This window comes from Dermacentor variabilis, chromosome 9 (genome assembly GCF_050947875.1).
Source record: "Dermacentor variabilis isolate Ectoservices chromosome 9, ASM5094787v1, whole genome shotgun sequence".
Classification (NCBI taxonomy): Eukaryota; Metazoa; Arthropoda; class Arachnida; order Ixodida; family Ixodidae; genus Dermacentor; species Dermacentor variabilis.
Genome location: NC_134576.1, coordinates 93,512,955 through 93,526,511, shown reverse-complemented (window position 1 = coordinate 93,526,511; position 13,557 = coordinate 93,512,955). Strand labels below are relative to the sequence as shown.

At 48.8% G+C, this 13,557-nt stretch overlaps 1 protein-coding gene across 2 annotated transcripts in view; it reads left to right on the top strand.

The window, feature by feature from the left end:
- Nucleotides 1–13,557, top strand: part of LOC142557145 (prolyl 4-hydroxylase subunit alpha-2-like) — a 117,216-nt gene that overhangs the window by 13,456 nt on the left and 90,203 nt on the right. For both annotated transcript variants that reach the window (XM_075668796.1, XM_075668795.1), the window contains exons 3-5: nucleotides 1,668–1,832; nucleotides 2,559–2,719; nucleotides 6,076–6,115. In XM_075668796.1, coding sequence (XP_075524911.1) covers nucleotides 1,668–1,832; nucleotides 2,559–2,719; nucleotides 6,076–6,115 — 366 coding nt within the window. The remainder of the gene's footprint in view (nucleotides 1–1,667; nucleotides 1,833–2,558; nucleotides 2,720–6,075; nucleotides 6,116–13,557) is intronic.

Here is a 13,557-nt window from a genome sequence, read left to right as displayed (position 1 = left end):
GACTGGAATCACTAAGCTGTACAAAACTCCAGGGAGGAAGAGCTCGAGATGGCGGTGGTAGAAGGGAGTGCGAGAAGGCGTAAGCCCTGAGAGCACACATTGTATGTTAAACCGTAAGTACACCTTTCTTTAACGGTAGCCCCATTCAGCTGTGGCGTATACGTACGTCTACACGACGTGTTCTAGAGCGCACCTCCTAGGTTCCCGTTCCAGCGGCGAGTGTCGGCGTCCTCCGACGTAACCGAGCGAACGAGCACAGCGAAAGATGAAAGAGCGAACCTGGAGCGCAGCGGGCGCTCAAAGACGGCGATAGCGAAAAGAGCGCGAGGAGGAAAGCGGAGAAGGCTGCAGCGGTACCATTCGGCGGAAAGGGGGGGGAGGAGGGTATGACGAAAGCACGAGAAGAAAAGCGTAGTGCCTTGCAAGGCCGGCTCCGCGGAGACGACGGCTACAAGATGGCGCCAGAGTAGCGCTCGTCGTCTTTTCGCCGATGACGGCACTGATGGCATCTATAAAAACAAAGCGCTGAATGAGCGGAGGTCTGTTTGCGGGGGCTGCTGTGTATCACGCCCACGTGTCGCCCACGCGCTGCATCTCAACGTTACTAGATTTAGTCTAGTAAGCTTGCTGCATCTCTCGATCTCCCGATTAGCGAAGCAGCCGTGCCACACATCACTCCGTTTCCAACGCGCCGAGCGAGGAAGATTGTCCGCGCTAGTCAGTATATCCCGAAATGAAAAAAACGTATAGAGCTGCGCTCCTATTTCGAATTTGGAAGTATCGTAATCATGGGTGAACTGTGTCATTTCTTCCCAAACGTGGCAAGAAAAAAAGAACAAAAGAACAGAACTTCAGATTCCGGCATATTGAATCCTCCAGGTACTGGATTTGGATCGGCTTAGCTTCAATGCCTTCATTAGTGCTACACACGACCACTGTGCTGAAGACACTACTACAGATGACGAGAGGTTCGACTCTCCCAGCTCCGTCAGAAATGACAAAAGAATATTTTTTCACCTTTTTTGTAATGCCTGCAGCCAATGCATGCGCAAGATGTGCATACAGACTGCACCAGTCACTGAATTATTTCTATTTAATATAACGCCGCATGTCTGGCTGTACAATAAGCTTATATTTAATTACTCCTTAATTATTGAAACAAGAGAATGTGCACAAAGTGTCGTTTTTTTACCTAAACTTTCTTTGAATAGAATACCCGCCGTGGTTGCTCAGTGGCTATGGTGTTGGGCTGCTGAGCACGAGGGCGCGGGACCGAATCCCGGCCACGGCGGCCGCGTTTCGATGGGGGCGAAATGCGAAAACACCCGTGTACTTAGATTTAGGTGCACGTTAAAGATCCCCAGGTGGTCAAAATTTCTGGAGTCCTCCACTACGGCGTGCCTCACAATCAGAAAGTGGTTTTGGTATGTAAAACCCCGTAATTTTCTTTGAATATAATGCGTTGTGTCTCAAAAAACCATCATGCAACTTCGACGCATTTTTGAACAGTTCAGCATAATGACTCATGACTCAAGGACGCTGGTGGTGTGCCTGTGTTATTCGTCCTTTTCCACAATTTTCCCGAAGCATGTCCGCTTTGCCGAACTGAAAGAAGTGACACAGTTCGCGTGCTTGATTTGTCGCGTGTCGTCGCTCTCAAATGGTAGAGATCGAGAAACTGATGATGGAGTCGAACGACACGTTTCCTCGCCCGAGCGACCTGCTGGACGCCGGAGAGGCGCTCATCCTCCTCCAGAAGACGTACCATCTCAACCACACCGACATGACGAAAGGAGTCATCATGGGACACAAGGCGATGGCGCAGTTGACAGGTACGTGTGCCATAAATTAGCCTCTTGGTATCGCTAACTAGTTTCTGCGTCCCAATTGAGGTGGATGAGGTCGTTTTCCCTCATTTTGTTCTTCAATATAGGTAAATCATTTTTCAGATATGAAATGTTGTCGTTGAGTTACAAAACTCCTAATTGGAGATGTGCCCGAGCTAACAGAGCTCTATTATACAGGATATTTTTGGTAACTTTTGTGTACATTGAATTTTGAACTGTTTTGACAGCACAGTTTAGATTCCTTTTGTGCCCCATTGGAGAGAGGACATGCATAGCAAATGCAAAGAAAATATCTAGGACTGAGCCTGATTAGCTATGCTTCATGGAATAATCCTACGCAAGCTATAAAGAAAGTAAGAGAACTTAGAAGGGGAAATAAAACCAGAGTACGCAACTCTGCATTTTTATACGCTTCATCATAGGCAGCCAAACAGGGTTACAGGGTCGACTAGCTTCAAGCTCACCAGCATCTCTCTGATATTTTTCTGTTGACCAGAATATACTTTCCCAGCGAATGTTTAAAAATTGCGCTTTTTTACAGAATGTTGTTTTAAAGGGGAAGGATGTGGAGATGTGAGGTCGATGCACAACAGCAAATGAGACGAGTGGGTAGTATCAATGCATGTTGACGCAATAAACGTGGTTCAACAGTGTACGCGCAGGTTCGGTTTGCCAAAGCGTTGCCTTCCCCTTTTTACTCCCGATGCTCAGCGAGAGACTGTGTGTACTTCGGCCAGCTGCTGTACAGCAAGTCTGACTTCGAGGACGCCATCAAGTGGTTCGAAGAGGCACTCGCAAGACTGAGCCTCGAGAAGCAGCCCTCCATCACGCCAAAGACGGTGCATGATTACCTCGCCAGCAGTGTCGAGAAGGTAGGCCCCGCTCAACACGTGACTGTGCTCGCATTCTCAAGAGACGCCACTATCTCGGGAAGCAACATGGGGCAAAATTAAGCAATCATAAATTTAGGGATAAACACAAACCAAGTAAGCTATGTTGGAACACGCTACAGCGTGCTGTTGAAGTCGATAAAATGCAAAGTGTTCGTGAGTGAGTTGGCGTTGAGAATTGGGCCCCTTTCATCAGAGGCGAAGCGTTTCAACGACTGCGTCTCAAAACACTAGCTGTCAAGAGAGCAAAAATATGCGAGAACGTACCGCTTATCACGAGTACCTCTACAATCGGTACCACTGGTACCACCGATAGCAGGTCTATTTTCGGGTCTATTTTGCCCGTGAAGTCTCCGGGATCGGCCCACGAAAGACTCTAGAAACGCGCTCAACAGAAAGGGTAGTTCGCGACGAAAAGCTTTGTTTTTTATAAATGACGCCGTTTCCCATCAGACTGTTGTCGTAGTTAAAGCATTTATTATTTGCTCGTGAAGGACAGTGCTCCCAGAAGGACACCCATGATATCGTTTTACTTTCATTGTTCGTTCCGGTCTATTAATTTTTGTTTTGTAGAAATACGTTCGACTTGGTCGGTGCAAGCTGTGTAGAACGAGATTAAGATGGTCCTGTTATTTAAAATTATGTGTATGATATTATAAGTTACACGCAGTAACAGTAGCAAAAGATTCGGCCAAGAGTCGATGTTTGAGGGCATTCATAAAACACAGATTGGACATTTCTGGAAATATGTTTCCCTTAGTGCAACCTATATGGCACGAGAAGATTAAATGCAAGAGAAAGTGTGGAATGTGTAAACATTTGGCTAATATGGAGATGCATTTTGAGCCACCGACACCGTTTATGGCAGGGTTGTGGACGCTTTTGTTAACCTTGGAGTATTGATGTAATCACCACGCAACGGACAAGTGACATACTTTCTTATTTATCTTATCACGTCGGGTTCTGCTACGTCACAACTGATCCTTATCACGCGTTAGAGAGCGCTACGAACCTTATGACTGGATTCCTTTGTTCACATTGTCTTCTTCTCTCTTGAGACCTTATTGCGCATATGCATTTGTTTAAGACTGGAAAATGTCTAGAACATTTGTTTAAAGGGACCCTGTACCACCTCTTGGGCTCGGTGAAATAAGGTACTCCGCGGGTAGGGTACGCTGCTGTGAAAATCTCAGCCAAGTTTTGCTGTCGTACGCGGTGCCTGGAGCTCGCAAGCGGATCGCGAAGTCACCTTTCTCTCAAACGCTCTCTTTTCAACAGAGGGCCCTCTCCTCACTCCCTTGTAAAGGCAACTATTTCGTCATCGGACGCACTATTTCGTCATTCCCTTAGACGGCTGCTATCGACCGATAGCTGACTTCAAGCTGCGGTCGGCCACATGGCGTAGATACCGCGGCCGCCGCGGGGTGCCGCCACCAGTCGACTGGCTAAGCTCACTGCGGCTCGCTGAGGACAACCGCGTTTGGCTTAAGTTTAACGCGTCGTGGGCACCAAAGGCGGAAGTCGTGGCGTCTACGTTAGCATCCAAAATGAATTTTGAACAGCGCGCCACGGTGACATTTAGAAGGCGGAGCGTTGTGGACATGCCCCACTGCGACGTAGCCTTCGCAGTACAAGGCATTCAAGAAGGAACGGGAGCACAGCGGAGGCCGTGTTTGACTGCCAACAATTCCGCACCTGCTGAACGTCTTAAAGTATTTTTGCGGCAAAGGATTTCAGAAAAAGGTCATTCTCAGTTCAAATGTCTTTCTCTACGTCGATAAAAAGTCATTCAGGGCCCCTTCAACGCCGTAGGAATCTTGCAAATAAATAAATAAATAAACGTTTACTATCTTAGATGATGCGTGACGCGTGTGTCTGATAAAAAAGTTTGTTTGACATGTTTTTCTACTATCCGTAGCCGCTTGTCTAGGTAATGCGAGTTGTAGCTAAACTTTCGTGGCATGTGTTTCAACTTTGATTACCTTGTTAAACTGCTGTAGCAAACATGTTTCACCGTTCTGTCACAGGGATAGCCTGTTCGCCAGCCCTAGCTGCGTTCATTTAGATCGCTCTTGATCCAACTAACCTTTCATCACCTCCGCAACGCTGAAACAGAGCCTGAAATTTCAGGTTTTACGCGCCAAAACCAGGCTTTGATTATGAAGCACGCAGTATTGGGGGACTGCGAATTAATTTGGACCACCTGGTCTTATTTAATGTGCCCCCAAGGTACGGGATACGGGCGCTTTTTCATTTTGCTGCCATCGAATTGCGGCCGCCACGGCCAGGATTGGATCCAGCGACCTCTTGCTTAACAGCGCAACACTAAAGCTGCTAAGCCGCCACTGCGGGTGAAACAGACCTCTAGTTGGATGACAAAGCAACACGCCTTATTTTAGAAGTTTCTCATTTCATGGGCGCAATATGAAATAGAGGGAAACATTTCATGTGAAACCAAAGAAGCAAGGCTGTTAATTCCCGATGAGTTGTCACTTTAGTTAAATGTTTATGGTCTAAATATTTTTGCCACTTATTCTATCAGGTCGTTTTAGATTTTGAGCAAGCAGAGTTAATGGAAGCCAACCACTGGGCATAAAAGGAAAGCAGGAAGATATACAAAAGAATCCCGAATGATTATAAAAGGACGCAAACCGGACGTTGTGCTTTGCATACGCAAAGGTCTCTCTGGGTACCCGAACGCCATTGGCGTAAGCAAAATCTAAAACTCCCTATTGTAGTATGTAAACACCTAGCCACATTTTTCTCCGCCATGACTAGCATTTTCATTTTTTTAATTGCTTCCGCCTCCGAGCATGTGAGAACTAACCAACAGCACGGTGAACTTTCTTCTGTTCAGGTCACGTGTTATAAGAAAGAAATGGTCGCGGTTATGCACGAATTAAGAAGGTAGTCAACGTATCTCGGTCCCAGCGGTTTCCGTGTTTGCAACAGAGTAGACAGAATACGTCGTCGTCACTTAAAGCAGCAGCATATGCACGATCAAGACTAAACATTATGTAGGTCACTCAGCCCAGAACTTCGTATATTTTTTTTAACACGTAGTCCCATACGAAATTACCTCCTCTAAGGCGGTCTGTATGCGGTCTAATTACTTCTTGCCTTTTCCGTACATGCATAAGAAATGTATACAGCATCGCTGTACAAAAGTCGTTGAGAATCGCATGAAAAATCTGCGCAATGTGTTTATGAAATGACTTGAAGGCCACGCGGAAACGTTCCAGTGTATAGGTCTCGTTTGTTGACGCGCAAAACTGCTCGCAGTGTAATTATCTAAACCTTGCCATGAGTCTGACATGTTCCCTTTTGTCCTAATGAAGGAACAACAGCGTCCACAGGAAGAAGAGCTGTCCAGCATAGGTAAGTGGCACCATTACGTGATCGTTTTATCGTTTGGAAAGGAGCAATTGCAACACTTCTCACTGACGGAGCTCTGTACTGGTTTTCGCTTTCCAGTTTAGTCGTCCGAAAGGCGTTCGATCCGGAACTGAATGAGATTAAATTGGCGAACACGGTCGTATAGTTATTGAACTCTCCACCGGCAGCAAACTTATCTTTATTGTAACATTCCTCATTATATATATATATATATATATATATATATATATATATATATATATATATATAATCATACTGCTGTAGAAGGAAGAGAGAGAGGGAGAAAATAGCTGACATATCTTTCTACCTGAATGCGATATTAAAGAAACAGAACAACAGAAATACAGAAGTCGGCACGCATTCCTACTTATATGACAAAAATCTGTCTTTTAAGCAATCTATGAGCTCAGAATGTGAATAAGGGCACAGGCGCACTCGTTCAGGGAAGCGAAAGAAATTTGCTTTTTAATATTAACGCTGCCTGCTAACGCCAACTAACCGCCATACCACGGTAACACCTCAGATTTTAATGCTTCTGTCGGCGCTCTTCCGAAGAGGTTCTTATCGCCTCCATACGTCCTCCTCCCACCACCCCTTCGTCTCCCACTTGCATTACAATGTGGCAAAACATATCTATGCGCACGGTAGTTTCTATCATCGAAAAGTAGCCTGCACGTGACGCGGGCTGAAATGCAAACATGAAAAGTCTCGAACAACTGAACTCTGCATTCTTAACTCTGTTAACGCCCTCTGTGTATATTAGGTCCGACCTCCGTTGTACTTTTTACACAAAATGAATGACACATATTATAAGATTGTGCTCAGCAAAAAAAAAAAAATTGAGTGCCGCAACTCTAGTTGAGTGTTACGTAATGAGAGAGAGAGAAGGATGCATAGAAAGGCAGCGAGGTTAACCAGAGGCAGTTCCAGTTCGCTACCCTGGACGGGGGAAGGGTTAAGAAGGATAAAAAGAGAAAGAGTGGAAGGGGGAGATACGGAGATAGAGACACGAGCACGAACAATCCGCGTAGACTATAGAGCCGTAGGAGGCGGCGTTCTTAAAGTTTGTCGTAAGCGCTGTAGACCGCAGGAACTTAAATAACGCGAGTAAGGCCTTCAGCGCGGATGGTCTTTGGCCTCACTGACCTAAAGCTTTTAGTTCTGATGGTGGACGATTGCCCAGCTGGTCCAGTACTCTGCACATCACTTGTCTCTGGGCGCTATATGGCAGGCAGACACAGATAATGTGTTCGAGCGTCTTATCGCTGTTGCATGTATCGCACGAGGGGCTCTTGGACATTCCAATAAGAAAGGCATACGAGTTCGTAAATGTAACACCTAGCCACAGACGATACACGATATGTAATATGTACAGCACCAGAAACATCTGAAACGAATCACAGCGGTCTTATACTGTGATGTTTCAGGTGCGTATACGACAATGTGGGTCATCATGCAATTCTGGACGCCTTAGAAGCTGTAGTGATTGGTGGACACGCCTTTCGCTGGACACGCAGCAGTTTGAATGGAAGATCATTATTTTGACTGAAGACGGACCAACGCCGTCTAAGTATAGAAGTCGTGGTGTACCGTAATGCGAAGCATCGTTGTTTGGCAGTAGAGAAGGGCACTCACGAAACTCTGGTAATGCCTATTGGCGATATTGCAGTGTCTGTAAATAAGAAAAGAAGTAATAAAAGATTCTTAAACTAAACGTAAGGTGCAGTTTCGGAAGCTTGAAAGTTTATGTGCCATTTCATTGTTAGAGATGATGATTTGGTACAATTTTTCAATTTCACATTCTTATAGTATGTACAATTAAATATACGTATATTGCTCAGATATTCAAACGTGATACCTGGACCGTGTGGCTGCTGACGCTCATTGCGCCACCGGGGAACGCTGGGTAATCGCTGGGCGGCCAAATGCAGTCTCTCTTTTTTACCGTATACCATAATGCATCCGTTCGATGTCCTCGTCGCCCATAGATGGCGCGAAACGCGCCAGCAGCCATGCGCTCCGAGAATTGCGTTTAATTCTCCGAGCAGTGCACACCAGTTGAGATACTCAACGTGCATTGGTTCATTTATTGTGGTTTCGACCGTGTCTTCAATGGCGACATCACTCGTTGTTAGACTGGTGAAGGCCCCGGTTAGGACGAGGCAAGCTCAATGCGCATCCCTGCTGAAGTCAGCATGCGCACTTATAGAAGAACGCAGGGACGGTAGGCCTACCATGCGAGAGTGGACGAGTCAAGCCATAAGGGATTGCACGTTGCCATAGAGAAACATATCGGTAAATTGCGGGCGCTCCCGTAGGGTCTTGCAGCCGAGTCACTGCACAGCCGCCAGCACACCACACGGCTGGTCAGACCGCTGAATTTGTCTCGCGAGAATTTAGGCGCGTGGTTTAACTCCGTTTTGGTTTTGCTTTCGATAACTGTGCTTGCGATTCTGGTTTACCTTTAGCTCCAAAAAATGTTCAATACGTCGTCTCTAGTGGATCGAAAGAGCTTCAATATTCCATTTTTAAGCCTACCGTATCAATCGACGTAATGAACTCGCGGATCGCGAACATTTTACTGGAAACGCCTCCAAGCTTCTCAAAGAACAAGCAAGGCTGAATGAGCTCGTGTAGAGCGGAAAGGTAATGCGGTCAGAGATCTCTTTAGTGCAATTCTTCTGCCGTTCCTGAGCCGTTTTTTCTCAGTTACACAATAGCAAGCAGTGGTTCCATAGAGAAAAGCTTATTTTCCTTCAGGTTTCCAGAGGCAATCGGCCAGAAATGATACTGCATCACATACTTGATAAAGCCACAAATTACGAGAAGAACGTTTTAACCACGACAAGCAACGCGTCAAATAAAAGTGTCATTGCGAACCGGGCCACGGGCGTGCATTTCCCGTGGGGTAAACATAATTCACAACACGGTCCCAAATGCGCATAACAATGCTCGAGCCGCGCCAACTGAAACGTGTGTGTGATAGTGTGTATTAGCAACATATAGCAAGTTCTGTGCTTTAAGCTAAAGGCCTTGCGAGTGACTTTCGGAAAATGGAGCGATAGAAGTATTGCAAATGCTCATCCGGAAAAGGTAGATGCAAAAACAAACGGGTGGCTGCACGGTAGACGGGTGCCACTACTGAGGTTCTATGCTACACGTGATAAATATACTCACCCAGCATAACAACCGCCTTGCTAACAATGTTCTTAACGCAAGAAACGGCTAATTGACCTTTGCTGAGAAAAGGAAACACCTTACCGCAAGACTGAGGCGACGCGTGGAAAAGCGTTGTCGAGTGGTCGTAACCATAGGCACATGACCGGCATGGCATCGACGACTCTTTGGAAACGGGATGAGCGGACGTAACCTCGTAGACGTATGATAAGCTGCCTACCTTTGACGTAAAGTGCAAGTGCAAATCGCTACGCCGCCTGGCGGGTGGTCAGACCATTACTTGCTTGGCCGCGCAACGGTGCGAGTGTCCGCTCTTTATGCAGGCATGTTTCTCTATGACCTTGCTTCGTCGGCGCCCTACCATGCCCTGATGATGAAGCAACATTTACTGGGCCCGAAATAAATCGGTGGTGCACGCAGGCACCAGACGGGGTGGTTCCCTAGTTACGGGACCCATACGTTCCCAGCAGCTCCTGGCCCCTGTCCGTCAGTGCGAGCTGGATAGGTAGGGCGGGGCTGGATAACAAGGTCTCCCATCGCTCAAGGGGTTGGGGATGGGGGCTGTTGGTTAGAAGGGGAGGAGGGGGGGGGTCTTGTGTTCTGTGCACTCTGCCCAGACGTGCGGCAGGGCGCCCTTTTATCTTCTGCAAAAATGACAGAGCATATCGTATTCCGCAAGGTAAATGCGGTTCATCAGTACGGGATGCGCAAGCGATCTCGCCTGCGCTCGACGCAGGATCGTCTGTTGAGGCCTGGTGAGTTTGGGGTGTGGTTCTGGCAGTCTGCACCTGTCCTCTCGGTACATCCGGGTAATGTCCCGAAAGCTGGTAACCGGGTGCAGTAGCTCTTCCGGCTCGTGCTGGGCCCGGATTGACATTTCTCGGGCATGGTAGTAGGCGATGGTGTTGCCTGCTACCTGCGAGTGAGCCGGGACCCACACAGAGCTCCATGGCTCTTCCCGGAGGCTTTCGCTTGGATAAAATGGCTCGGGCCGCGGAGGAGATTATTCCCGTGCGGAAGCTTCTGTAGGCTGTCTTTGAGTCAGTGACTACGGTGTCCACGCTCGGCTGTGCGAGTGCGAGGGCCAAGGCCGATTCTTCGGCAACTGCGGGGTCTGTTGCCTTCAGGGACGCGCTGACGATCAGTCTGTCTTTTGACGTAACCACCACCGCTGCACGGTCACTGTGTTTTCGGAGCGACGCGTCCGCGTAGAGGACCGTGGGGTTCTCTTCCAGCTTCCGGGCTATGGCTTTGGCTCGCGCGGTGCGCCTCTCGTCGTCCTTGCCCGGCGTCATGTTCCGGGGAAGGGGTTTGGTCTGAATGGTCGTCTTCCAGTCCTCCGGAAGGGCTGTCATGATGGGTACTGGCTCGATGTGCCATCCTATCTTGCGTAGAACGGCTCGTCTGTGTTCTGTGTGACTGAGCCGGATTCTCTGATTAGAGAGGTGGGCTTCGATGAGCTCCTCCACCGTGTTGTGGGTGCCCATCTGCAGCAGTCTTTGCGTGGGCGAGTATATGGGCATGCCCAGTGCTTGCTTCGTTGCTTTACGAAGCATCGTGTTTAGGGTGTCCCTGTTCGCCTTCGTCAGCTGGAGATACGGGGCGGAGTAGGTAACCCGCGACACGACGAACACGCGTACCAGGCGCATGGCATCGTCCTCTTTAAGGCCTCGGTTTCTGTTAGATACCCTCCGAATCATACCAAGTATCTGTTCGGTTGTAGTCTTCATCTTTGTGATGACGGCGTGTGCCTTCCTGTCGCTCCGAAGTAGAAGGCCGAGAATCCTAATCTGCTGTGTTCGCTTGATAGTCGTTCCGGTGATGGTGATAATCACGTTCGGCGGCAGCTCCTTCTTGGATTTTCCCGGTTGGATCATGATCAGCACTGATTTTTTGGGAGCGCAGCTCATTCCGCACGACTTTGCGTACTCGTGCACGGACGTTGCCGCCCGCTGCAAGACTTCCTCCATCCAGGCATCGGATCCGGCTCGAGCTGTCCACACCGTAATATTGTCGGCATAGAACGCGTAGTCCACGCCTTCGATTTGCTTGAGTAGATCGGGCAGGGGCAGGAGGGCTAGATTGAAGAGCAGGGGCGACAAGACCGATCCCTGAGGGGTGCCCCTATCGCCGAGCTCGACAGGGTCCGACTTCTCATCCCCTATCCTGATTGCTACCGTCCGGTCTGACAGAAAATCTTTTATGTAGCCGAAAGTCTTTCGGCCACACCTGGTCTTGTTCATATTCTGCAACACGCTCGCGTGGGACACGTTGGCAAACGCTCCCTTCAGGTCGAGGGCGAGTATCCCGCGCGGCACGTGCCTCGTTGCCGGCTTGACGACCAGTTCGCGGAGTTGGATCATCACGTCTTGGGTGCTGAGATGTTGCCTGAAGCCGTAAATCATCCCCGGCATCTGATCTGTTTCTTCGAGGTGCTTCTGCAGCCGGCGAAGGACCATGCGCTCCATCACCTTCCCCACGCAGGACGTGAGGGAGATGGGCCGCATATTGTATATCGTGAGTGCCTTGCCGGGCTTTGGAATGAGGTGGACTTCGGCGTCCTTCCATTCCTTCGGCAAGTGTGAGCTCTCCCATGCTTCGTTGATGTGCTGTAGGAGGCTTCGGGCCGCTGTACCGCTCCTGTTATTGAGTAATTTGTAAGTTATGGCGTCCCTGCCGGGTGCACTTCTCTTGTTACTGTCATCTATCGCTGTCCACAGTTCCATCGTGGTAAACGGCCGGTCCAGTTCTTTGTTGTCAGGTCCTTCGTACTTCTCGGGCACCGGGTACTGGCCCTTCTCTGTCTTTAGGTACTTGGCCTTCAGGTCTTCCAGGAGCCTACGGCCGTCTCCCTTGTACGTGTTCAATACTTTGGTGAGGTTGCGATTGGTCGCAGTTTTGCTACTCAGCGGGTCGATCAGATGCCTCAAGAGACACCACGTCTTCCACGTCGAGAGCTTGCCCTGCACGCCGTCGCAGATCTTCAGCCAACTTTCCTTGCATAGTTTGGCCGCGTGTTCGGCGATCTGTTTGTTCAACACTGCTATGCGCTTGGCCAGCTTTCAGTTGTGCCTCTGACGTTTCCACCGCCGCGTTAACGAGTGTCGGGCCGCCCACATGTGGGTCAGTCTGGCGTCCACTTACGGTGTCTGCGACGTGGTTACAATTTCGTGGGTAAACTTATCGAGGGCCTTCTTCTGGTCCCTCGCCCATTCGGTGTATATCCTTTGTGTTTCAGCTTGTCCCGATTCTTCCTTGGACGCCTCTTCTTGTTCTTGTGTAAACTTTCTTATCTTGTCCCAATCCGTGATCCGCGCCGTCCTCAGCAGAGCCCGATATCGGGAGCCTCAGATCGTGATGGCGATCACGCTGTGGTCAGACCCCAGGTCCATTTCTTCGCTTCTCCAAAAGACGTCTAGCGTACCCGATAACCACGACAGGTCTGGCGTGGTGTCCCTCGCGGAACTGTTGCCTCTTCTGGTGCTTACGTCCGGCTCGTTCAGGAGGGCCATCTCGTGTTCCTCAATTGCTTTGGCCAATGCTTTTCCTCTCTTGGACTGGAACTTATAGCCCCACGTAGTGTGAGGGGCGTTAAAGTCGCCGAGGATCAGGAGAGGCCTGGTCCCCTACACTGACCTACAGCTGTGAGCTGCAAATAAAGTTTCAAGTCACAGTTCGAAACACTGCGTTATACTGCACTTCATCTGGGACAGGCCCACGATAACAGTCGCCTAACAGGCAGGAGAAAACAACTGGTCTACATTCACCAAGAATATGGTTCGACATTTAAAGTATAGAAACAGCACATTAAAAAAACACGTACCCAGCGACTTATACCTTTCTCGCGCCGGTTTAGCGCAGCGATTCTGACACGATGCGCTAATTTAGGTGGGCAGCGCAGGGCAGAACATTCCTTCACTTGACATTCCGCATCCATACCTGGCAGTTAAAGATAGCAGCATCTAATAGAACCCATCGCTTCGATAACCATCCTCGCTGATTTCTGTGCCAAAATCCCGTTGCCACGTGCAGCACCTAATGCAAGATCGCTTGTATAAGCAACGGTACTTTTTCAAGCGGCACGTGATCCCTGCAGCCTAGATGACTGGTGGCGCAAACGCCGGGGGAATTCGCTATGGAATTTACGGTAGATGTTATTCTTTATTTCGTCTAGTTTAAAAAGAAAAAGGAAATAAGCACTAGAATGATGACAACTTCAGTGCCGCCCTACTTCAAAGAGGAGGCTC